This window comes from Haliaeetus albicilla, chromosome 19 (assembly GCF_947461875.1).
Source record: "Haliaeetus albicilla chromosome 19, bHalAlb1.1, whole genome shotgun sequence".
NCBI lineage: Eukaryota > Metazoa > Chordata > Aves > Accipitriformes > Accipitridae > Haliaeetus > Haliaeetus albicilla.
The window spans coordinates 3327162-3351520 of record NC_091501.1 but is presented as its reverse complement, the minus strand read 5'-3'; the positions used below and the strand labels follow the sequence as shown (position 1 = coordinate 3351520).

The 24359-nt window shown below is 43.7% G+C and overlaps 1 protein-coding gene across 21 annotated transcripts in view; it reads right to left on the bottom strand.

The window, feature by feature from the left end:
• RBFOX2 (RNA binding fox-1 homolog 2) overlaps nt 1-24359 on the bottom strand; it is a 177346-nt gene that overhangs the window by 8643 nt on the left and 144344 nt on the right. For 7 of the 21 annotated variants that reach the window (XR_011328820.1, XM_069807336.1, XM_069807348.1 and 4 more), the window contains 6 exons: nt 20285-20377; nt 17493-17553; nt 15039-15092; nt 14794-14886; nt 13547-13679; nt 5472-5514 (listed from right to left, as the gene is read on the bottom strand). Coding sequence is in view for 13 of the 21 variants with exons in the window: in XM_069807336.1 (XP_069663437.1) it covers nt 5472-5514; nt 13547-13679; nt 14794-14886; nt 15039-15092; nt 17493-17553; nt 20285-20377 (477 nt within the window). In the remaining 8 variants the exon portion in view is untranslated. Of the gene's footprint in view, nt 1-2; nt 3093-5471; nt 5515-8132; nt 8173-9874; nt 9933-13546; nt 13680-14095; nt 14164-14793; nt 14887-15038; nt 15093-17492; nt 17554-20284; nt 20378-24359 lie in introns of those variants that run through there. The other 14 variants (XR_011328825.1, XR_011328823.1, XR_011328821.1 and 11 more) reach the window with 14 other exon arrangements.

Below are 24359 nucleotides of genomic sequence, written 5' to 3'. Positions count from 1 at the left end.
AGGAGAGAAGAGAACTGACTTTACAGATACCTGTCCACCCACGCAGAGCATAAAAAATAAAATTTAAAAAAAATAATAAAAAAAAAAAGTCACACACATCACAAGGAGAGGAAGTGTTTCAAACTGCATCAGCTCCCATGTCATGTCTATCGCAAGCATCGCCCATTAACTCATGTATATTCCTTTCCTCAGAAGGAAGAGTCTCCCTGGTCCATCACCCCGTTTAGCAGAAGGAATAAACTAAAGCAAGCCTGAGCATGGTTATATCCTTGCAGGAAATTAAATCTGACATGGAAGAACTGAAAACTAGAAGAGAGCTGAAATCTTGCATGCAACATAATTTTTACGTCCCCTTCCTCTTACGATGGGGAAATCAGAGGTGGGCACTTCTGTGAGGCGTGTATTTTAGAAAGGGGACCATTCAGAGAAATTCCTGCCTTTTTTCCCCCTCTATCTCTTTTTTAAGCCTGGGAAACCCAAAAGGTTAGAATTTCGTTTGGTCCAGATGCGTAGAAGTATCAATAGCCAGAGAAGCCAAAAATCAATCAGGAAAAGATGGTCAGAGAAGACAATCCCTGGCGGTCTCAGGGCTGGCAATAAGCAAACTGACATTGATACCAACCAGATCGTTCTCCCCTCCCTCCATGTAAGAAGGTGTCCTGGTTTCAGCTGGGATGGAGTTCACTTTCTTTTTAGTAGCTGGCATAGTGTTATGTTTTGGGTTCAGTATGAGAACAATGTTGATAACACACCGATGTTTTCAGTTGTTGCTAAGTCGTGTTTAGGCTAAGTCAAGGATTTTTCAGCTGCTTGTGCCCAGCCAGCAAGAAGGCTGGAGGGGCACAAGGAGTTGGGAGGGGACACAGCCAGGACAGCTGACCCAAACTGGCCAAAGGGGTATTCCATACCATGGGATGTCATGCCCAGTATATAAACTGGGGGGAGTGCGGCTGGGGGGAATTGCTGCTTGGGAACTAACTGGGCATCGGTCAGTGAGTGGTGAGCAATTGCATTGTGCATCACTCGCTTTGTATATTCCACTTATTATTTTTGTCATTTTATTATTGTTATTATTATCATTATTAGTTTCTTCCTTTCTGTTCTATTAAACTGTTCGTATCTCAACCCATGACTTTTACCTTTTTGCTTCCCATTCTCTCCCCCATCCCACTGGGGGGGCGAGGGGGGGCGAGTGAGCGAGCAACTGCGTGGGGCTTAGTTGCTGGCTGGGGTTAAACCCCAGCGGGTCAGGGGAAATGATGCCAGAACGGTCTATACTGCTGCTGCATTTCTGCCCATGCTACACACCTGTACTAAAGGTCTTTAAAATGCTTACGCTGATGAGAGGTAGTTACTAAAAAGGTACTCAGAGCTGGGATGGCAAAATGTGAATCCTGCCCCAGAGGAAGACCTGGCTCAGGCAGGCGGCTCTGCACACCCTGCAGCAATGAAGGACGGAGGGCAGCCGCCTTCAGACCAGGGGCAAAGGCTGCGTGGCAGGCAGCAAAGAGGGCTCTGAAGCCCAGGTTCCATCTTTATTGTACACTTCTGAACGCATTGTTGTTAACTTGGGGGGGCAATGGTAAACGAACCGTGGCTTTGATTTGCTAGAAACACAATGAGCCATAAATAACATCAGAAAAATTCCAGATTGCTTCTGGCTTTTCTTTTTTTTCCAATTGACATTTCAGAGTTTGAAGGACCAGAAGGCAGACTTACGCTCTTCACCTCCAGAATCAGCTCAACATACCGCTACCACTTCTTCCCTATAGATCTTTTGCGTATATATAACTAAGAGTACAAGATCAGCTCTACTACAGGACTGTGTGTTTGCTCAGCAGTGCTCGATTTTGGGTTAGGTAGCTTTTAAATTGGAAGTAATGATTTTTAAATTAATTGTGGTTGCTTTTGTGGGGCCTGTGTTAGTCCCACGAAGGCTAACATGCTATCCAAAACGCCCCTAGGGACCCTTTCCTACTCCAGAGGAGAGGGACTTACAGCCTCTTCAATCTTCCAGTTAACAGAAGAAAGAGCAACACAAATCTACACCTCTGAAACATCACCACATTGCCCAGAAGAGATGTCATGTTACAGTTTTGCCCTTTTAATCTCATCTAGCTCTTTCGATCCCTGCATTTTGGATTGGCGGTTTGGGGAGGTTTAGCTTGGTTTTGGCATGCTATCACTGCACCGCCATTACTCCCACCTCCAAAACATGACGGAGACGAGAAGAACGAGGTGCAGCCTTAATCCAAATCAAACCTTCATCGGCCTCACCAAATTAAGACAAAACTTCATACCAATGTCATCGTGGCATTCCCTTAAGCCTACAAGCTTCCTGAACTCTTGCTGGGGTCTCGCCCAGTGTACGAGGCATTTTTGCCCGGCACTACCCTCCGCAAGGCTGCTGGCTTCAGCACGCACCCGGATTCCCACTCTGCCCCACACTTGCCAGCCACATTTCAGATCAGAAGCCGTTTCAAATGTGCCTGGCACATACTCTGAACATGACAGCAAGATGCAGTTTGAAACCAAAAAGGGTTATCATGTAATTCTCTTTTAACTCATGTCTCTCGTAAAGGAAAACAAAACCAAACAAAACCAAAACAAAAAAAAGAAGAAGAAAAGAAAAGAAGGGTTGGAATCAGGTGTGGGAGGGGGGAATGGCGTAACATTTATTAATCAAAATTAAAAACTAAGCATGCTGACATCTGGAGCTAGAACAACCAGCAAAGTCACCACGTTCAGACTCATATTGGCTAGTTCTATCCATCCCAGCATTCTCTTGGGACAGCAGTTCGCCCTAGGCTCTACCACAAGCTCAGTGAAGTACACAGCCTCAAGTACTAGAGCGTGCAGCCACAACAACCTGCTATTACGGAAACAGTCAGTCACCACTGGAGTTAACATTCCAACCTTAACGACTCCCGCAGCCTCCCGCCCTCGCCCCCCAAAATGGCTCCCACCCTAGCCCTGTCCCACACCACAATGTTAATAATTATAACAAGCAATAACCCATCTGTTATATCAGAGAAGGGAACAGAGACTCCACTGAGAGATTTAGAGCGGGATGTTAACATTTCTTCAGTCAACTGCACAACAAACAAAAAAAACAGGAGAAATAATTCATTGGAGAAATGAAGTTAAGAAATAGCTGACATGTGTATTGCTTTTTAACCATGCACTGATGCAAAATTGAAGCTACTGTTAATTTAAAAAAAAAAAAAAAGTCACAGGATAGAGGTACACACGCACGGGCAGACCCGCTGAGCTCAAAGCAGTCTGCAAATTCTACTTGTGTGTACTTCAAATAAAACCAAAAATGGGGATTATAATGGCCATGGTACGTTCCTGTCATAGGAGCAATGAGTGTGGACAGCTGGGGGATTTCTGACACGGGGATGTATTTAGCATGACCAGCAGGTCCAAATACACCAAAACAGGGTAAAGGAAAGAGGAGGGAAGTTGCGACTATTACTCGTTATTTTATAAATGCTTTCACCCAACTCTGGGACCGGTACACAGCAAAGGAGACACTGTGCAGGTTGCCTTACCCAGCTGATGCTCCTGTTCTCCATAACTTGGGACCCTCCTAGAATTCCATCAAAGCCCTGCTCAGCTCATCCAATGCACCAGTTATTTTCTCCTGCTATTCCTGTTCACACACAACTTTAACTGGTATGCAGAGCTCATCCGTAACCTCAGCTACACGGTCCTACCACCCCTAGTGATTTCTGATGCCACTCACTTTGGGTACTCTAGTAAATATAAACTGTAACAGAGTACAGCATCTTCAACAAACATGAACAATCGTGTTTCCCAGTAAAAGAAAAAATAATTAAAAAAAAAAAAAAAAAAAAAGGCCCTTGCTAGCTGCACCACACTCCTCCAGTGCCACAGCCAAACTGCAACAGAAGACACCACTGAGCGGCATAGTCCCTGAAACCCAGGACAGCCGTGCAAACTCCCCACTCCATCTATTTAAGTGAAGTGACTCCACAGGGACAGGTTTACCCATCTACGTTCAGTTTTTAAAATCTTTAGCCTCATCTCAAAAGAAATGAGTGCGGCTGAGCTTCTTGTGAAGATGTTAAGTCAGAGACATTTCTATCGAAAGGACAGTTTAAACACTGCCTCGATAAGGAAATAGGGGAACTAAGGAAAAGGCTTATGCAGTTTTACTGGGCAGTAAGTAACAACCAAAAGGACTGTCTAAATCCAGATTGGTCCTTTCTGGTACAGTCTTCTGGATTGTCTGGGGAGCATGGGAGAGAGATGAATACCACCCTACATGTTGCTTATCTTAATTCAAGTTCTCTTTCTCTGGATGTCCTGCCAGTGCTGCTGGGGCTGTGCTAAACCCCTTTCCCCATGTGAACGTGTAGCACTTGAGCCTATAGATCTCGACTGTCCAACAACCGTATTTGCTCAGGCATTCACAAAAGCCCCAATTTAAAATGACTCTTCTGTGATGTTATCATCCTTGGCTCATCGATGAAGCAAGAAAATATTTTTTTTAAAATTCCTTCTTTAACATTAGACAATAGCTTTTTCAATATTGTCATATATTCTCTGAAATAACACAAACACGGCAAAACAACATACACAGGAAGCTGCAATCTCAACTAAAGCAGCGTTCCAATTAATGAGCATGTTAACGTAGATAAATGAGTACTTTAAGACTATACAGTTCAGCTCAAAATAAGTCCATCTTCTTTTCCACTCTTCAGGTCCGTATTAGGTGATCAATCCAACGAGAACACGAGGAAATCCAAAACTACAGCTTACTATGTCAGTGTATCCTATGATATAAACCTCCCTTTTCTTTTTCCCTTGCTGCCTTAGATGGGCGCACAAAGCGTGTTGCCGGCCCTCTTTACTACAAAGAGCCTTTACGCCACTAAGACACAAGCGTTCCCATACCCCTGGAGAAATGTGTAACTCCTGGTACTAGACTAGTTAGATACGTTTGACCACCTGCCAGGTTTAGGCAGCGAGCCCGATTTTAGGATCTTGTATTTGTCGTATCTCAAATGTGTCCTCTCCACCCCCAAACTGCCCTATAACAGAAGTTAAGAAGCAGAAAGGGCTAGAACCATTTCCAGTATTTCTGTATTAGAAGGGTGGCATATGTGCACCAGGAATGAGCATGAATGAATTAAAAGAGGTGACAGGACAACGGTGTCCATTGCAGCAGGTGCTTCTACATGGTAATGGGACAAGCATGACCTTGTTAACCCTTCCATTGAATTTACTTTTTTTTTTTTTTTTCAATGAAATGCCACTCGGTGTGAAATCTGGACACACGCCGCCCTGCTACAGCGGGGGCTGGGATCACACGTGAGTCTGCGCTGCCCTAAAAAAGCCTCTGTTCCCATCTCTAATGTGGTGCTGGAATGGTTAGTATAATTCAGTTTTTTCCACTGCAATCCACAATCTGATCGGTTGGCAGGTCACACTGGCACTCCTACCTGAGGTATTTTAGCGCTAATGATTGGTTCCTGTAAGACTATTCTATAACAGAACACAGGAAGAGCAGTTCAAAAAAACACAGCTGTGGAAAGAAACAATCATACAAACAGCCCACGGCGGGGCTCACCAGCCTTTTCTTTCCAGTGGATGCAAGCACGCTTTTCACAGGCAGGAGCGGTCTTCGCACGGGTGGGTTTGTTTGGGTTTCCCCCCCGCCACCCAGATTGACCCCATTGTAGAAGAAAGATAACCTTTCTTATGATCCGAAATGAAGCCCTCTGCATCCTGGGGCGGGTTGTTTTATGAATTCAGGTGTCTTGCCAGAGTGGGACGCATCCAACAAGAGATGGAATGCCTTCTTCACAGAAGAAATGGCTAGCAGGATGGTTGCCCCAGGAAAGAGAAAAGGAGTGAGGAAGAGGAGGAGGAGGAAAATGAGAAATCGGTGCATAACATGTATGCAGAAAAAGCAGCCCAAACTTGGGACACTTCCCCTTCATCTCGCCTACCACTAACCACTCCCTGCCAGCTCAGCTCCTTTCCACCCTTCCTTGACACAACGCTATGGACTCAGAAGACCTTAGGGAACCTCAATTTCACCTTCCCCGCAGTCCTAAACGAAGTACCCTCTGCCATCCCTTCCACAACCTGCACAAGCCTTTCACAGCAACCAGGGGGCCAGAAGCACTGCAGTGAAAAGCGTGACAAATCAGTGGGGCACAGGGACACTGTCATCATTCCACCTGTGCCAAGCAAACTAGAAGCGTTAACTTCATATTAGGATTATAACAACTTTTTCCCTGAGCTCCATCGGAGGGCTCTGGGCAGCAATAACATAGGAAAAAACACTGCCGTCTCCCTGGGTGAGCCCCCTCTTCTATCGTCCTGCTTTCTGACGGTGAGACCAAAGCCACCAACAGTGAAGTCGTCAGAAGTCCACGTAATGGTTCTGACCTGACTTGGGGGCTTGGTTTTGTGTTACGGGATGCTGCTGCACTGCAGCACCACCTGGTTACGGGGATTCTTCACTACTGAAGCCTCTGTCCTTAAAACATGTTAAATAAGCCTTTCCTCCCCACCTGCAATAGGGGATAAAGCTCTGAAGGAGCTTTATCAAAAGAAATAGGGAGTAACCCTGGACAGTCTTCCCTTTCAACATGACAGCCTCTTATATGCCATACTCGGAGGGAAAAGGGACTAAGCATTGCTCATTTGCTTGCTTACTTGCTGTAGCAAAGTCAGTGGTCTGTAAAGCTGGTGTTTTAGGAGTGACGTGGGAAAACCAGAAGGCTCTGTAGTCCTTTACACAGTTTTATAAAGAAACACTTGACTAGGCAGATCAATTTTTAAAGGACTGCGCGCACGATAGTATATGTAAGAATGAAGAAACGCACCCAATATCTCTATGCTCAGAGAGCACGTCTTCCAACCACTGTAACTGTGTTAGGAAAAGCGCCTTTACAAGGCTTGACGCTCCGTATAAGCCAACGAAATCCCAAACCTAATTCCATCCATTATCTTGAGTCTAACCCCAGGGTCCTCTTCATAAACATCAGGAGTAGCACCTTCAAAGGAGCGGGGATGTGAAATCCATGCTGACAACTCTGCTGCTACCCAATACAAACTCCCCCAGTTCCAAAGAGCTATTACCTACAGTCCCACGAAAGGGAACTCTGCTAGGGCTAGGCAGGCCACGAGTTGCAATGGCAGTAGTGGACCTGAACGTTTTGGCTTTGAAAGGCACATTCCTACCATAGCTGCTCTGCAACAGCTCTCCATCGGAGAGGGAACTGCTTTTCTCACTGGCCAGTCAGAATCCCTCCATCCACGACCCACCTACGTATACACCGATGCCCTGGAGATTTGCAATACAGCCTGGCTGGGTAGGACAAAGACAATGACAGGACAAAGTCTCCCGTGGTATCAGAGCTAATTCCCAGACAGGAGGAGGCTGCTGACTCTTCTAACTGAACACCTCCGCGTATTTGTACTTTACAATTCCCCAAAGAGGCGAGAGAATCTAGCCTATTTAGGTACCATTTCTACCAGCAAAATGAGATGTCAGTTTTCACTCTAGCATCCTGGTCTCCATTTTTAATCAGCCCCAGTGTCTTCCCCAAAGGGATCATCTCCACATGCCAGTGGCACATGAACGTTTTTAAACATACAGCTCGCTCAGTTTAGTGTGGGCTGCACAAATCAAACCTGAAAGGGCCCCAAGAGGGGAGAGAAAGGGGAGGGCGGAGGGGGAGAAGGAAAGGGAAGGTCTGAGGCTAAACCAGTCCTGTTATTTTTATATCCAAATTATGTAAACAAGAGAAGTGTTGAGAGAAATTTTAATTCGCTAATCATCTTTCAGGTTGATTAGTAGCAGTGTGCATGTGGGGGACAGGACACCCAGTAAACTGACCCTGGCCATGATCAGGAAACCCAAAGGCTTAGGTCTTGCACCCAGGGGCAAGCGCAGTGACAGAGAAGCATGCTTGCATTCCTAAATATATAAATATATATATCCACAAGGAAGAAGAAAATTAAAGTAAATGATATTTTAAAAAACCAAACCAAACCAACAAACCAAAAGAAAAGAAAAGAAAAGAAAAAAAAAAAAAGGCTGGCTTGTCAGGGGTTGGGGACGAGAAGGCTCCGGTGTGTGTACTTACATAGAGGTCAGCACCGTAAAATCCGTCCTGGTAAACCACACTGCAGAAAATCCACACAAAAACAAAAAAACAAAAAAACAAAAAACAAAAGAACAGAAAACACATTCCGGTTATTGAGGACGGCAGCATGCACATGCGTTTTACACAGGCAGGTGATGTATGAATCCACAACCTGGGCTTTTGGCAGGAGCAAATCAGCAAGAGAATGTGTGTGCGCACGCACGCTAGACGGCTCCAAGTCATCTTCCACGGCATGCAAAGGGAAGGGGCGGGCAGAGGGGGAGACAGTATGCGAAGGAGAGAGGGAGGGGAACCACCATCTTGTACAATAAAAATAGACTCAAAAAGATCTGATGTCCTGAAGAAGAGAAACAAGGGTTTAGAAACCTCCGCTCTGGTTATTCTCCTGGAATGATTTTAGTTACCCCCCTAAACATGTGGAAACATTGGCTTCATGAAGTGGGTTTGTGAAATCGAGGAGCCCCTCAGAAGGCATCCCACAGGGGCTGAAGTCACCTATGTCAGAAGCACGTTTCAGAGAGTTCTGTACGATTACGTATTTCGAGCTTCACAGGGCTGCATGACTTTGTTTCTGACATCCATACATCACCTGCTTTTACCCTGCACATTAGACATGCGATAAGATTTGGCTGATCACACAAGCATGCAAAGTATTATTATTCAGCATCTTAAAGAACTGATGCAACACCTCAGGAAAACAAGTCAATCAACTCTGATCAAAGTAAACACAGAGAAATGTAATTAAAAAGAAAAAACCAAAAATACCCACAATGCATTGCTTTCACAAGCAGAGATAATGAGCTAAAAAGGTTAGGTGACTGGTCCAAGGTCCAAGAATTGAAAGGTGCAGTGGGAGTCCCTGGTAGTAACGACCTATTCCGTAGCAGAGAGGAGCAACTGGAAGGGTTTCCATGGGATGGTGCTTTTTCTGCTTTAAGCCATAGTTTTCTTTCTCTCAGAACTTCAAGCAGGAAAACTGTTAAACCAGAGCCTGGGGTTCCCAAAGAGCCGCTCTTACCAGAGCATTCGCTAGCGTAAGACTACGCGGCTTGCTTTGGGGACAGGGGTCGGGGAAGGATGAGGAAGGAAGAGAGGGGATGCCCCCCACCCGTTTGAGTTCAGTGTGTGCTTCAGACTGAGGAATTTCCTCCTCCTTTGTCCTCTGAATAGCTCCGTACAAACTTGCTCAAGGCTTTAAAAAGCATTAGCCCCACCATCTGTGATGTTCATGGATCTGATGTGCATGACTTACCAGTAGCATTAAGGAACAAGAAACGTATGGAACACTAGCTTTCCTTTTGACTATAATTTTTTACTCATCAGATGGAATGTGAAATGCTGCCAAGAGCCTGCCACCCTCAGACACCCACCTATTGTAAGGCACGCACACACAAAAAAAGCCCAGCAGATCTTGCCAAAATTCTGCATGCTATTACTAAAAAGTAAAATAAAATTAAAAAAAAAAAATCTGTTGCAGTGTTAGCTACTGCTTGAATAATTTAGTCTTGCTGTCTTCCCCAGGAAAAATACACTCCATTCCCAATGGACAAAGTTACTATGGTCTCCAAGAGCGGTGGGAGCAGATATGAAGATAGAGACCCTTGTTAGAGGAAGAGGGGAGCCACTTCAGCAGGGAGAAGCAGGCCATAAGATCATGTTTGTTGAAGCTAAATTTTTACAACCACATAACAAAGAATTTGGCTCCTGGGGCTGTGACTTACATTGCTGGGTTCTCTATCTAGGACCAGGAGTGTTTTAGCAGTGATACTCCACCTGCTCCTGCAGGAAAGGCAAACGCATGACAAAGGAAGTGACTGTTGGTTTATGAACAGGTTAGCAGTTTTAACAGTTATTCCAAACACAATCAGTTGGATGAATATAAGCATTACCACATTGGATCAGGCCACTATTCCTGTAATTTAGAATCCTGTTGGCAAGAGATGCTAGCATCAGCTCTCCAGAGAAAACTGCAAGGGACACTAATGACAGGTAAGAGTGAGACTCCCTGGGTCCAAACAACCAAGCACACGTGCATCTTCCATCTCTCCTGCAGTTAGGACTTGACTGACATCGACTGCCAGGGCTGAAATTTAGCAAGGTTTATTTATATGCTAGAATATCCGTATTTGCGATACTTAACGCTAGCAAAAACTGAGAGAAGTCCTTCATTTGAGAACCACAGAGACCATTCTGGTTATGTAGACTGACCAGAAGCATAAAGCAGCCCAGGAGCCCATCAAATCTCAGTGGTATCTGCAAAAAGCCCACTAGCTGAGCTAAAAGACATCCACAAGAAAAAGAAATATGCTGGTTTTGTAAAGCAGCCATCATAATCGTTTAGGTGTACGAACAGTTGACTGTGTTGTAAAAGGAACAAAAAAAACCCACTCCAAACCCCCAAAGCTCCCTACTGCCTTATATCTAGTCTGACTTTTATCTACTTTTGGCTTTGAGTCAGTGAATCCTCTATATATTTACACTCTTAGACTAAATTACTCTTTACTATGGCAAGCCTACTCTTCATATAGGTACTTAATGACCAGGAACAAGTCAATGCCTAACCTATAGTTTGAGAAATAAAACTGATCAAGCTTATTTAGTTTTGAGAGTTTTACAAGTAGGCAAGTTTTTTTTCAGACTGGCTTAATTCTTCCAGCTTCTGGTCTTAAGTGTAAATTGTCAGCACTCTTGTTCAGAAAGCATGGCTGCTACAAATCAGGGCAATATTCCAGTACAGGTTTTACTCATGCTATATATCAGAGGTTATAATGTCTCCTTACTTCTACTGAATGCTGCCTCGGTTATAAATTGAAGGTTGCATTTGTATTCTGAGGTCAGGCTCAGGTGACTATCTAACATCCTCTCCAATGGTCTGAGCGATTGCTTTCTAGGGTGTGAATAGCCTTCCCTGGATAAACATCCACGTCTATATGTAAGTATTTACATTCCACATATGCATTAGTAAATCTTCTTGAAATAAACGTTAAAACTCTTAAGAACGATACGATTTCTTGCACCTTCCTCTGGAGTATCTAGCACTAGACACTGTCAAAACTTACTCTAACCTGAATGGCCCTCAGGTCTGATCCAGTATGGCAATTCCAATGAGCTTTTATTAATCTACATTCTGTATTTTTTGAATTCTGCTAGGCTCTCAAATGCAGTGATACCATTAAGTTTTGTAACTTAACCACCACTGAGGTTTGTGAAAACCAATTCTTTCTACCAGGTTTGAGTTAACCTGCAGCTTACTTTCCTCTCTTCTTCGACATTACTCACTATGTCTTGATCACTCGTGCTGCTGACTGATCTTATGGTGTCATCTTTCCACTGGCCAGGAAAAAAGCAACTGATGCAGCGTAAGGTGTCAGGAATGTTGCCTGCCTCCATGGAGGTCAACAGTGCCCACATGGAGCGGTGGCTGTCCTCCAGGTTACTGCAACATGGAACTGAATAGCACATTTTGTATTATCCCATGAGGAATCAAATTCCCTCTACAAAATATCTTGTAGAGATTCAGACTATGATGACAATGAACACCAGAATTAATTAATTACATCCCAGTGCTTGCGACTATGGACAGTTCTGGGTCATTTGTGAGCCTGCCTTATTTACTGGTGCCCTGCAAATGTTTACTGGATAGTACATTGCCCATGAAGACATGAAAACAGTCAGCAGGGTCAAACTCAACGTAATGTAAGTAAACACAGTCACGAGGCAGTATTTGGAAGGGATAATCATTGGAGCTTGGCCCATATTCCAAATGGAAATAAACCTTTTATACGGGACTCAGGCTGGATTTATATCAAAAACAAGCCTAGAGTCCCTCCCAGCGCACCACTCGTGACAGCCTCTTGCTAGGAATACTCCAGCCATTACTTCCAGGGATGAAAAGCACATCCCCCCCTCCCCAGTGGGAATATTTCATATTCTGCTTGACGGCAGCACTTAGCTCAGCTTTGCTTCTCTGTTTCACTGTGGAGCGCTTCCCAATAAAACCAGACTGGGTCATTTTTAGAGCAACAGACAGACAAGTTGCAGGTCAGAGGCTATGTTTGGAGGATATAGAATATGAACTAGGAGCGGTGGCAAAAAAGAGGTGGATCTGCAAACCCAGAAGAAACCGTCTGTTCAGAAGGCCAATGTGTTCAGACAAGAGGTTTCATTTAAAGTCTTCTGGTGAATTAAACACAAACATTGCCAGATTTGCTGGAGAGCAAAGCTAGACAGATAGATGACCACTGCAGCTTGCTCCCTTGAGCTCTACTTTAAATATCAGACTGGACTCTAAAAACAAAGGGCCACAGTAGCTTTCACCGCTTAAGCTGCTACAGAAGCTATTGCAAGCTTATCCAGCATATATCAGGCCAGCTCCTTGCACTGATGTGGGTGGCTTCCACCTCCCTTTTTAATAAAAGATTTATAATTTATTTTCTTCCCTTTTGGGTCTAATCTAAAGGAAAAAAGGGTCAAGTCCACTTCTCTGTGTTGGAGGATTCTTTCCTACTCCTATTCTTTCTGAAAAAGTTGCCTGGAAAATATGGCAAGCAAAATTCCAGAGACAGGCAATAAGAATAAAGCATCCTCAAAATCAGAAACAAAAAAAGACAGTTCGGAAGGGATTTGCTGATTTATCTGTCATTCCATCACACTTAAACAAAAACCCCAAACAAAACTCACATACGAACCTAGTTCCCTGTACTTTTAAACAGCAGAATACTCTTTCGGAACAGCATCTGTTCCATTGCATTACTAGTGAAATGTCAGAGGGCAAAGAATGCTAAGGCCACACATTCACCATTGCTATGTACAACAGTTAGAAGAACGCTGCACTTTCGTTCTCCCTATATCCCAAAGCTCCCAGCTTTAAATTAATGGACTTGATTAATCTTTGTTTTAAACCTTTTTAAACCGTCTCCAACAAAGAAAGCAAATCCATTGTGGGTAACTGGCTCTTCTGTGTCCTACTGCCAGATGGTGAGGCATGAAGGTAATGGACAATATTCCTCATTCCTGGATATTAAAATGCAAATAGAGTGCAAAGAGCAGAACCTTTTTGGAAACTTTAGACCTTCCCTCTTTGTGTCCTTCTCAGCAGCACTATAACATATTGGGTCAATGGATGACGAATACCATGTAGACAAATTGAGAAGTTATGAGAAGGAATCCATCAGCACTTCAAGCTGTTGCAAGTACTGAAAATTGTTTCAGTCAAGAACTTAACACGGAAAAATTTAGATTTGCCCCCACTGGACACCATCGTGTGCAGAATGCTCTGGCACTAGCAATACCCTGACTCTCACCATCCAGACAATTTTAGTCATGTTTTGGTTAACCGATGAGCTATTTGACACAGTTGTGCAGAGCACTCTGCTCTCGTGACCAGTGCTTACCCTGGGTAGGCAGGGATGGCTGTGGGAGGTACCGCCCGGACTGCCCCATACACTGTCCTTCCTCGGCCCCTCAGGTGGGCTCCCCGAAACGCGGCTGCTGTGGTGGCTGCAGTTGGATAGGGGAAGCCTGGAACTGTAAAGACAGACAAGGTGGAGGGTGAAAAGGATCCGAGCTCCTGCCCAGACAACAACCGTCTGCTTCAAACAAAGTGACACAAGAGCTCCACAGCGGTGGGACATTTGGCATCAATCCTGCAGAGGGGCATGCTTATATCCCAGCAAGCATCCCATACATAGTTCCTGCTACACCATGGCCTTTGGGGGAAGAGGGGTTGCAGAGAGGTTTGGCATGCAAGAGGTTAATGCTTTGGCATGCCTCACCCACCACAAACAGGGTACAAATCCCCCCGCCTTTTGACACCGCCATGCAGTCTGGTTAGAGTCTGAGAAGCGCAGAGAGTTACTATCAATATAGCAGGCGGCTCTTCCAAAACTGCAGAGGCTCTTTAAAATAATTTGTCAAGAGGCCCTTAAAGTCAACCAACTTACATCAGTCTCTTCCCTCCTTTCCCCTCCCACTCTTTGCCACCCAATCCTCTGTATGTTCATTTTAAAGCCTGAAAGACAAGATAGCCCATATAACAGCAGCAGAAATTTCCCATAAAGTGCCAGTTTACTGAGAGCCCACCTTCATTTAACAAGCGTGACCAATAACTGGCTTCGTCTATAGTGAGGCCTGCTTTATTACGCTTTACGCTGGAGTAAACTGGCTCGTGATGAAATGATGTAAAACCTCAGAGGCATCTGCAAACATGTAATAAACAGATACCGAGAGGGAAGGAGTCCCAGGGCGCAAACCCAACCCAACGTGCGTCCAGGTGCATGCCACTGGGGGCCCTGCAGACTCGCAGTTTAGCAGCTTGTATAATATGTACTTTAGGGATTTGTCTGTTTGGTTTCTTTGATTTCGAAAGGGGGAGGGGGGCAAGGGAATGGCCTATTCCTCACACGCACCCTCCCCTTGTTCTGCAGCCTCCTCATCGCTCAGACCCATTCACCAGTACAGAAACACACTGCAGATGAACCAGTTACAGCAACTGCACAGTATACTTTGGCTCAAAGTAAACTCATTCCCAGTGAGACCCATCCTTTCAAGTATATATTATACAGACTGGAGAGAAGAAGGGTAACAGGTCATCGTTAACTCAAGCACAGTAACAATACAGGGGCCAACGGGGGCTACTTACTGATTAAAGGAATGTAAGTGTTAATACCCCCCCTTCCTGACAGGGGCACTGCGGCGTCATTGCCCAGCGAGACATCTGCTTGAAAGCTGGACGCTAATTTAATTTTAAAAAGAATAAAAAAAAAAAAAAAGAAAAAACAAAAACAAACAAACGTAAAAAGGTTATAAAGAAACAGCAGATTGAGAACATAAACAAACACCACTGCAGTTAAATGGCAGAAGTGGAAGTGTCTACTTAAGCTCTACCTGCATATAACTCAGGGCCGTACACCGCTCCAACCACAGGACTCAACTTCCAACCTGAAACAACAAAGACTGCAGTGAATGCCAAAATCTACACCAAGAGAAGGAGCGGGCAGCGTGGGTAGGGGGAACGGTCTCTTGCATGCGCCCCAGCTTCACATGCACAGCTTTTTCCAATTTCTGCTTTGCCTCAATCCCCCTTGGTGTAGATGGAGGCCAACTGCCTTTTTCTAATGTCAAGTTCTAGGTACAGGTCGCTGTATCGGAGGGAACAGCAAAACATCGGCTGATCCGCAGCACAGCAGAGGCACCGCTGAGGGAATGCCAACTACCTTATATGCATATTCGCCACGAGCACCGTGCGACCCTGCGTTCCCTGCACGAACCTTGCTGCCAGCTCCTCCAGCTCCTGCCCGCTTTCACCAGGAACGCTGCGGATTCAAACCTCTCTAAAGCCACTGGCCCCGACTGTCATCCCGGGCAAGTCAATTTATAGCCTTGAATACTCAAAACACCCTTCTGTCTTATTTGCTAGAGATCTGCTAAAAAGCAAGTGCCTGAATTTCCTCATTAATTGAATTACACGACTATGGTGCAGAAAAGCAATTAAGCCTATTCATCTCACATTTTCTCCTCTCTGTTATTTTAGTATTTCCTGTCTTCTTTATGCTGCTTTTCAGGTGAAAGCCTTCCCAGAGCATTGATTTTAATATCATCTGGATAATTGGCAAGAACTGCAAATCATCAACATAAAACCTACAAGAGAATAGTGCTTAAAGAAGTCATCACTGGGCTATGAGGAGGAACACATTTCCACTCAGATCTAGAAACTTATCTGTGCTCCCCCCCCGCCCCCGACCTTTCTATCGAGGGAGAGAAGGGGTGTAAAGCTAACAACAAGATCTGGGCTGGCTTCTGCAAAGCATTCCTTTCAGGAAAGATCTCAGCTGTTCAGCTAGCAATCACACAGGTATTTTTATTTAAATAAATCCATACCCTTCCTCTGTCTTGGAGTCCTGATGCACTTACTGCACTTTAACACCTCTAACCAGCCTAGAAACCGTATGAACAACTCTGTGAACTGCAGCCCATCAACACCACCCCTTCATCTGCCGGCAGAGTATCAACAAGGGGTGCGATGCCCGCTCCCTCCGCAAGACTGGGCACGATGTTGCTGCCCTGCCTACCTTGATGGCAAAACACTTGAGTGAGTGGTGGCAACGAGAGGACTGGGATCAACCCTCAAGTTTAACAAGTTGTATGACCACTTGTCAGTATGCCTTAAGCCTGGCCTAATACTAAATACCTTTGAGTAGCTTTAAACCCGGCTTTAAATTGCTGGCTGCAAAAGCAAAATACTCCTGCCCGTTATCAGGGTTTCACAAGTAAGCCAAGTTTTGTTACCAAATAGTCATATGCATTTTCTGCCCTTGTTTTCACGATAACATAACGTGGCTGCGTTGCCTTTTGCTACAAAATCTCCTGGTTCCTTTCAGACACTGAGACTCAGAATCCCAGCCTTTCTGCCTGGCCCTTTTTCCCCAGGTTCTGTAACCAAAGTAAGATTTATTTGCCAACAGCCACGCAACAAGTCAGTAGCAGAACCACAAATAGAATTCTTCTATCTTTTGACTTCTGAGTCTTATGTTGTAATCAAGATGGATTCTCACACTAGCAACTACCTATATGTAGCCTCCTGAGTTGTTGAAGCTGTTTAGAAACATTTCAGACCAAAAAGAACTTTTCTGCCTGTTTTGGGACAAGGACTCAGATTCAAAATCTCTATCAAAGCAGCATTCAGTTCTGTCGGGAGAAGAACGCCTTTTTATGCTATATATGCCTATGCAATGAAATTACTGCACAGACAGAACCACCAAGATATGCCGATGAAACAGGATTCTTCATTACCCAAACAACTTGGTCTTTCTCTATTCAGGTTCACTGGAAAATGACTGAACACAGGCACAGTCTGTAACAAAAAGCGAGCAAACAAGCAGCGCAATGCCTCTGTTTTCCCGACTGCCTGAGGACAGCTGTACTTTTACAGTTAGAATCCAAACTGAGCTATATCCAATTATGTATCTTAAGTTATGCTTCTGCATTCACATTTAGGTATCTGCGTGATGGCAATGAGACTCAGGAGTACTGCACATCCCACTGTACAGCATCAGCTTGCAGTAGCGACAGGCAAGCCATCAGTCTTTGGTTTCTTTACCCAGCTTGGCCACGGTGGGCATGTCACTACTCCTCTCTGTCCCCACTTCTCCATCTGTAAAATGGTACTCCTCCATAAACGCTTAAAGGTTATACTGAAGAATAATGCTATAAATCAGGGTTTGTGGGGGTTTTATTGGTTTCTTTTGGGGTATTTTTGGTCCTGAGGAGAGATCACAACTTTTTCCTTTTGTCTTTCTTCAAACCTTTCAGCTCATCGTTAGTACAAACAGTCTCTCTTACCATTTGCGTAAGGTGTGACCATCTTCTTATTGGTCATCACTCGCGCAGTGGCGTTGTTAACCTAAAAGTAAGAAAGGGAAGGGGAGGAGAGGGAAGGAAGCATAGGACATTAGGGAAAACGGTGGTAAACTGTCAGATACCACACACACACACACTATACTTCTCTGAGCAAAAAAAAATTAAACAACTAATTTTACAAGAATGCAATCTTTAAATTACTTTTAACAGTTGCCATTTAATTATAGAAGTTACAGCTAAACGTGGCACTTTAAAATTATGCATTAAACAAAAGGCCAACGAGAGTAAAGTGCAGATTCTCCACCGCCCTGCCACCCCTTGGCACATGCTTATTTTCAGCTCATTGATCAAAAGGGCAAAACTTTGGAGGTTTTGTCCAGGTTCTGTTTGAGAAGCAGCGATAATTTCTGCAGCCCAAAGCAGGAGAACTGAACCAGGTTCACAAGCTGACTTGTTTCTCAAGCTCGCCGATGGGATTGGGACTCAGCAGGTGACTGGCAGGCATACTTTTAGATAGAAAAAGGTAGCCTGGAGTCCGTCAGCTTTAGATTTGAACTCCCAAGACTTGAGATGATGTCTGGAATGCCACCAAGCGTTTGGAGGGTCTACGTTCACCAATTTCCTCCCCATCATTTTCAAATCTTTTTCCAGATTATTTTTTCCTTGTCAAAAATCTCATGGAGCAAAAAGAAGAAATACATAGCAGCAGACCTGGGTCTTTGGTTTGATTGTGTCCTCCACCCTCTTTACAGAGCTCTGCATAGTTCCAAGCGGTTTGATTGCTCAAGCAAGTGGGGTGTTACCACAGAGATGGTGCTGATAAAGAAAAGATGGACCAGTTCGGAAGCCAAGTTACTGCAGCCCCGTGTCAGACAGCCTCAAAGTTCTTGCAAGGAGGGTGAAGTCTTTATACAACATCAATAATTTATCAAAACCCATGCCAAATGGGAATTGAGGCCAGGGTGAAGAAGAAGAAAAAAAAAGGATATAAAAATAAAAGCTGCCTCAGGCCCTTAAGACTTATGGAAGGCGAGCATACGCAGGGTGGGGAGTCTGGAACTACATTTTACTCTCGTTTCAGCCCCAAAACAATAGAAACATTACACATTTAAAAAGAAAGAATGGGAAACAACAATGATGAGACTGAGAGCATGCAGTTAAACACACACAGATAAAAGAAAGAAAAAAAAAACAACCCCACAATTGATTCAGAGGGTGGGGAGGGGAGGAGGGAGGAGATAGGGTCTCACAGACAATCATTAAGATGGAGCGAGTGCCTGAAATCAGCTGCTACAGCAAAGTGCAACACAAGCACTTAAAGGAAAAATTGCCAGAACCGATCAGAAACCACCAGTCAGCAAAGAGACCAACAGCTGCATTTAACGGAGTAAAGAAATAAATCAGGGAGGGAGGGAGGAAGAGAAAGAAAAAGAGAGAAAACAAACAGTAACAGCTACAAACAGGTCTCAGAAAGAGAGAGCAGCAGAAAGAAGGGGCAGGAGAGAGAGAAGGGGAAATGGGTGCATTAATAAAAACCAGCCAAACTGGAGTTCAGTAACTCTGAGTAAGATGTGCAAGGGGAAATCACCATGAAGTCAGTAATCAAACAGCTCAGACTGCTACAAAACGATATGTACATCCAAAGTCCAGGCGGCATTACTCAACAGCATTGAAAATAAAAGGGGGAGAAGGGGGAAGGAGGTGGGTGGGGACAACAAGTCAAATCACATTTCGTAGTGTTAATGTGAGATGGCAGATGGATTTTTTCTTTCTTATTTAATTTTGGTTTTTTGTAATTTTAAGAAAAATTAAAAAAAAAAGAAGAAAAAAAGCTTCTTCTCTAGCGCTTTTGTTTCACTTACCGCCAACTCGTACCATCGCCAGCATTGTGTATAGTTACCATGGAAAGAGTGAGTCAAGTGAAGGGCCCTAAACGCTAAACCATCGAAAAGGGAAATAAAAAAACAAAACAAAAAAAAAGCAAAATATGCAGACATCTTACTCAAAAACGGCGGCTTTTTTGTTTTAATATTTGTACTTTTTTTTTTTTTTTTTTAAAGAAAGAGGGAGAGAGGGAAGACGCCAGTTAGCCTTCAACACAGTGGAACACCAAACTGGTCAACACCAGGCATGCCCAATATATGGCCATGTTGGCCAGCCAACATTAACCCTTCACTCCCCTGCGGTGAGAGCTAGAAACTTTAAAGATCAGCTTTCACCCAGCCGACTCTTGACTGCAGGCAGGTCAAGAAGCCAGCGGTGTGGATAGCACAGCCCACTGCGGGCTTCTGCCCCGGGTCTCCCCTCCCCTCCCACCACGGGCATCGTCTCACACTTGCATGGAGGAGAACTGGCCTCGGAGGAAAGAGAGGATACTGGCTGGCCCCCTGCTTTCTTTTTTGGACACAAGAGTTAGAAGTCGGACAGTACTCTTTCAGTTAGTTTTGTTCAGGCCTGGTAACAGGAAATCGGAGCCTCGCGAACTGAAGCAAAGGAAAAAATCAAGACAGCAGAAGGGCAAAAATTTGGAGTGGGTGGGAAAAAAACTTAATAAAAGAAGAAAGAAAAGAAAAAAATACCCAAAACAACAATAAAAATATTCCGTAAGGGGTGTAAACTTTTATACATTTCAGTGCAGGGAGGTGAAGGACACAGACACAAACACACACGCACACACGAGACTGGGATCCAAATGTGAAATAAGTGAGGCAAGACACAAAAAGAAACCAAAAGAATAAATATAAAGAAGAAATTGAATTACTGAAGACATGCACCTCGATTTTACGGCCCTCTACCACGGTGCCGTGTAATTTCTCCCTGGCCCTGTCTGCATCAGCACTATTCTCGAAAGTTACGAACCCGAATCCCTGCATGCAGCGGGAGAAGGGGGGAAAACATGCACATCGTTATATATTGAAATACTGATCTCTAGGTAAATAGAGAAAAAATATCACAGTATGAAATCGACATCAGCACAACTCAGCAATAACCTCCTAGAGTCACATTGTTGGTTCATGCATGTTTCATAAATGAAAGAAATTAAATTCGATAAAATAAAGGAACTGTAATCATAATAAGAATAATAAGAGTAATTAAAAAAAAAAGAAAACATAAAAGCAATTGAGGCCAGACCAAAAAAGAAGTACAAAGTTACTCGAGACAAGTTTTTTTTGGTTGGTTTGTTTAAAAACACTAAACCCTGCTCCGACATAGGCAAGCTGGTCAAGCCTAAGCGGGGCTTCTCTCCCCTCTGCTAATTAACACGCATGCTTTGCAGGACCCCCCCGCCCACCCCAGACACAGTACAGGACATCGACACTGAGCAGCACTTCGTTCTCTTGAGAAACTGCTATGAGAGCGAGCAGCGATCTGAGTTCACGCCTGGCACCAGGAATTCTGCGAAGCTTTGGGCAAATCAAACACTGAACCTTGCTTTTCCCACCTGTAAAATGGAGACAATAATAATTACCTACCTTAGAAAACTGTTGAGAGGAAGGGCTGTTTGTAAAGCATCCCTTGTAAGCTCTTCGGGGCACAGCTCATGTCTACTCCTATGCCTGTAACTTCCCTAATAACGCACGGGGCCCTGAAAGTAAGCAGGGCTTCTAGGTGGCACCACCAAATAAACATTACTTAACGTGAAGATTTCGAGTATTGCGTACTCTGGTTTCAAAATTTTCCTATCTACGAGTACTGTGTTGGACTTGACTGTGTCGGACTTGAAATACCGATTCATCGGTAAAGGCAGGATTTGTCTGACGCCGCTGAGCCGCTGCTACATCCCTCCCACCCTGCTTCCCATCTTACTTGGCTTTGTTCTGAGATGGCAACCTCTGCGCCGTGGATAGCAACAAATCTCTGCCCGGTTAGACCACCAAGTTTGAGGAAAAACTGACGTGCCCTGCTCGGAGCAACCACAAAGGCTCAAGGACTACTAAAACGTCCCCGTAGTTAGACGAATTTAGGTTTACCGCATCCACGAAGGCGCGCGCGACCCGCCTGTCCTACACGCTCATGCTGCTGCCAACTCATGCGGTTGCGTAACAGGGCAGGGAAGAGATCATGCTTATTCCATGGAGATGAGCGCGCTGGCATTACAACAGAGCCAACATGACTAAGTGAATTAGGATTTTAACCAGTAACAAATGGTATCTTACTACAGACAACTGTGATGAGAGATTCTTCATGCCATGACAGAGAGCAGGGTCAAAAAAACCACTTCGTTGCGTTCTGCTTATAGGGTACCTTAAGAATAGGAGTAACTGGCTCCTGTGGATCGGTATAAATCAAATACCGGTTTAATGTACACAGAGCAATCTCTGCTGGCTCAATACCCTCAGGAGCAGGAAGAACAAAGCTTGCATTTGATGCAATGGAAACTCCCGATATTAACTGGAGAGCAAGGTGATGCGAGTGATCTACTGCTATGCCTTGTCAGGGAAATGGCATGCTGCCTTGCAGCTCCCTCCGTGCAGCTCGGGGTCGATATGTATGGACTGGACCCCCAAAAAAATAGCATCTTGATTTCTAAGCACTGTCAGCAACAAGACACAAGCAAGCCATCATTCTTCAAGTGCTTTTTAAAGGTCTTTACAATACTAATCTTAAAAAGCCCAAGCCGTTTGCACATGCTGGCCTTTATCATCCACAGCTAGGTTTCCAGCACAAAACTTACACATTTGTAAAATGCAGGTTGGTTTGGGGTTTTTTTTTTAGTTTTTTGGGGTTTTTTTTCTTTTTTTCCCCCTGAACAGCAATAATAAAAAGAATTTAGCCAAGTACTGCAATGTTGAGATCAGCAAGAGCGCTCCTTTGGGCTCCAACCCAATAATCTAAAGCTTCAGATAATTTAATTTCTCCAGCTATAAATAAAAAGCTATATAAATAACTGACTGATGCCTTTTTCAGAACAGCATAAAAGTTTTCTGTTTAAATGAATTAAAATTGGAGCTACAAGGATAGGGGCTAATAAAACAGCCCAACCGCATGTAACTCAAATATGTTGCGGGGAACTGGGGGGGAGTGCGGGGGGTGTAATAGCAAAGCTGATTATGAAGGGATAGGGTATCGTGTCTGCTTCAAAGAACCCCTACAGAGAAAGGCAAGACTGAGAAATAGACCACCATCTTTCCCTCTGGTTCTATATAACGGGGAAAAAGCATCTTTAAAAGGCTGGGGGAGGAGGGGAGGTAAAGACTGCAAGAGGAATCTCTATTTCCCTCTTCTCTTTTTACATTAAAATTTCTGTTTGTTCTAGACAAGCCTGTGGAGACCGAATGAAATTTATGTCTTCGGTGATGATGTGAACTGAAAGCTGGAGAGCAGAGGGAAGGTAATTTTTTAGACATTAATCTGTGCAGGCTAGAACCAAACTAAGACTATTTTAATTCACATTTGTTTGCAATTAGTGAAGTCTGTACGGGATTTTAAAAACCACATTATCATTAAATATCTTTAAACTAAACAGGAATTTTCAATATTTTTAGTAAGTTAACTCAAGGTAGGGTACAATCCACGTGCAGACTGTATGAAAATAATTAATGTGAATTAAACCAGAATTAATCTGATTCTGAACAACATCACTAATTAACCACAATTTTTGTTTTATTGACAGATCAATCCTTAGCTCATGCAACTCTCTTTCTTGAGAACCATTTAATGTCAATGCTGAATTAATGCTTTACAAAGTTGACTATGGCAGAGTCAGTATTTGTGCCCCCTTGGCTTGTCGTCTTAATTCATCTCTTAGACATTCAAATTTTCATGAAGAAAATTAGGTGAGCCACGCTTGACATTTTTGTTATTTCTAAGTTTAAAACCTAGCAATTATATATATACATATTTTTGATCTGGGAGAGAAAAAAAAGCACATACATGTATTTTTAATTCCTTCTCACAGATGACCTGTAAAGAATAGGGATTAATCTGTACCTAAATACATATACAACAAACAATTCTCAGTTTTTCCTCCCAAGGTTGTCTTGCCCTTGAAAAAGAAAAAAAAAAAGAAAAGAAGGAAAGAAAAAAAAAAAGAGGTGGCAGATGTCCAATATTTACTAGCTTAGCTTTATAGCAGGTACTGGTTTGCTCCATAGTAGTAGGTATGGAGCCAGAGGAAGGGAAGATACAATCCTGGGTAAAAAAAAAAAAAAAGGCTTAAGGTTTCCAATATTTAGATTATACAAATAGCTTGAGTTTAATAATGCTGTTATGGTAACAAGGCTGAAATTTTCAACAATTCCTCTCCACCAGCAACTGCCAGAAACTTCTCCCAAGCAGAAAACAAGTTTAAGCCTCAGTGTACCCAGAAAATGCTAAATAACCCCAGCAAACATTTTTCGGACTGGTGTAATTCACAGTGCCAGACTATCCCTCTTTTCACCCAAAGGTTTATTCAAAGGGCCTGAAGAGACCGAGTAACTGCCACCCTTTTAGTCTGGCCTCAGACTCTGCAATAAATAACAAGCAACATGATGAGCAGTGAAAAAAAATAATAAATGTATATATATAGTATTTGAATGTTTCCATCTCTGAAGAATGAGAAAGAAAATTTACCATGTAACCGTAAAGGGAGAAATCAAAAGCAGACGGTTCTCCTGGGTGTGGCCAGAACACAGAAATTAAACAAAAAACAACAACAAAAAAATAAAGTAAAATAAAAAAAAAAAGAAAATAAAACCAAAGGAAACTAAACAGAGCCCCTTGAAATCCATGCATTGTTAACCCTTCATTTGTCACGGAGTTTAGACCAGTCACCTCAGCAGCAGCGTCTTTGCCTTGTACCACTGGAGCACGCAGCCAGCAACCCGCCTTGCTGTCATCTGCGGCTGTGCTTGTTTTTCACCAAGC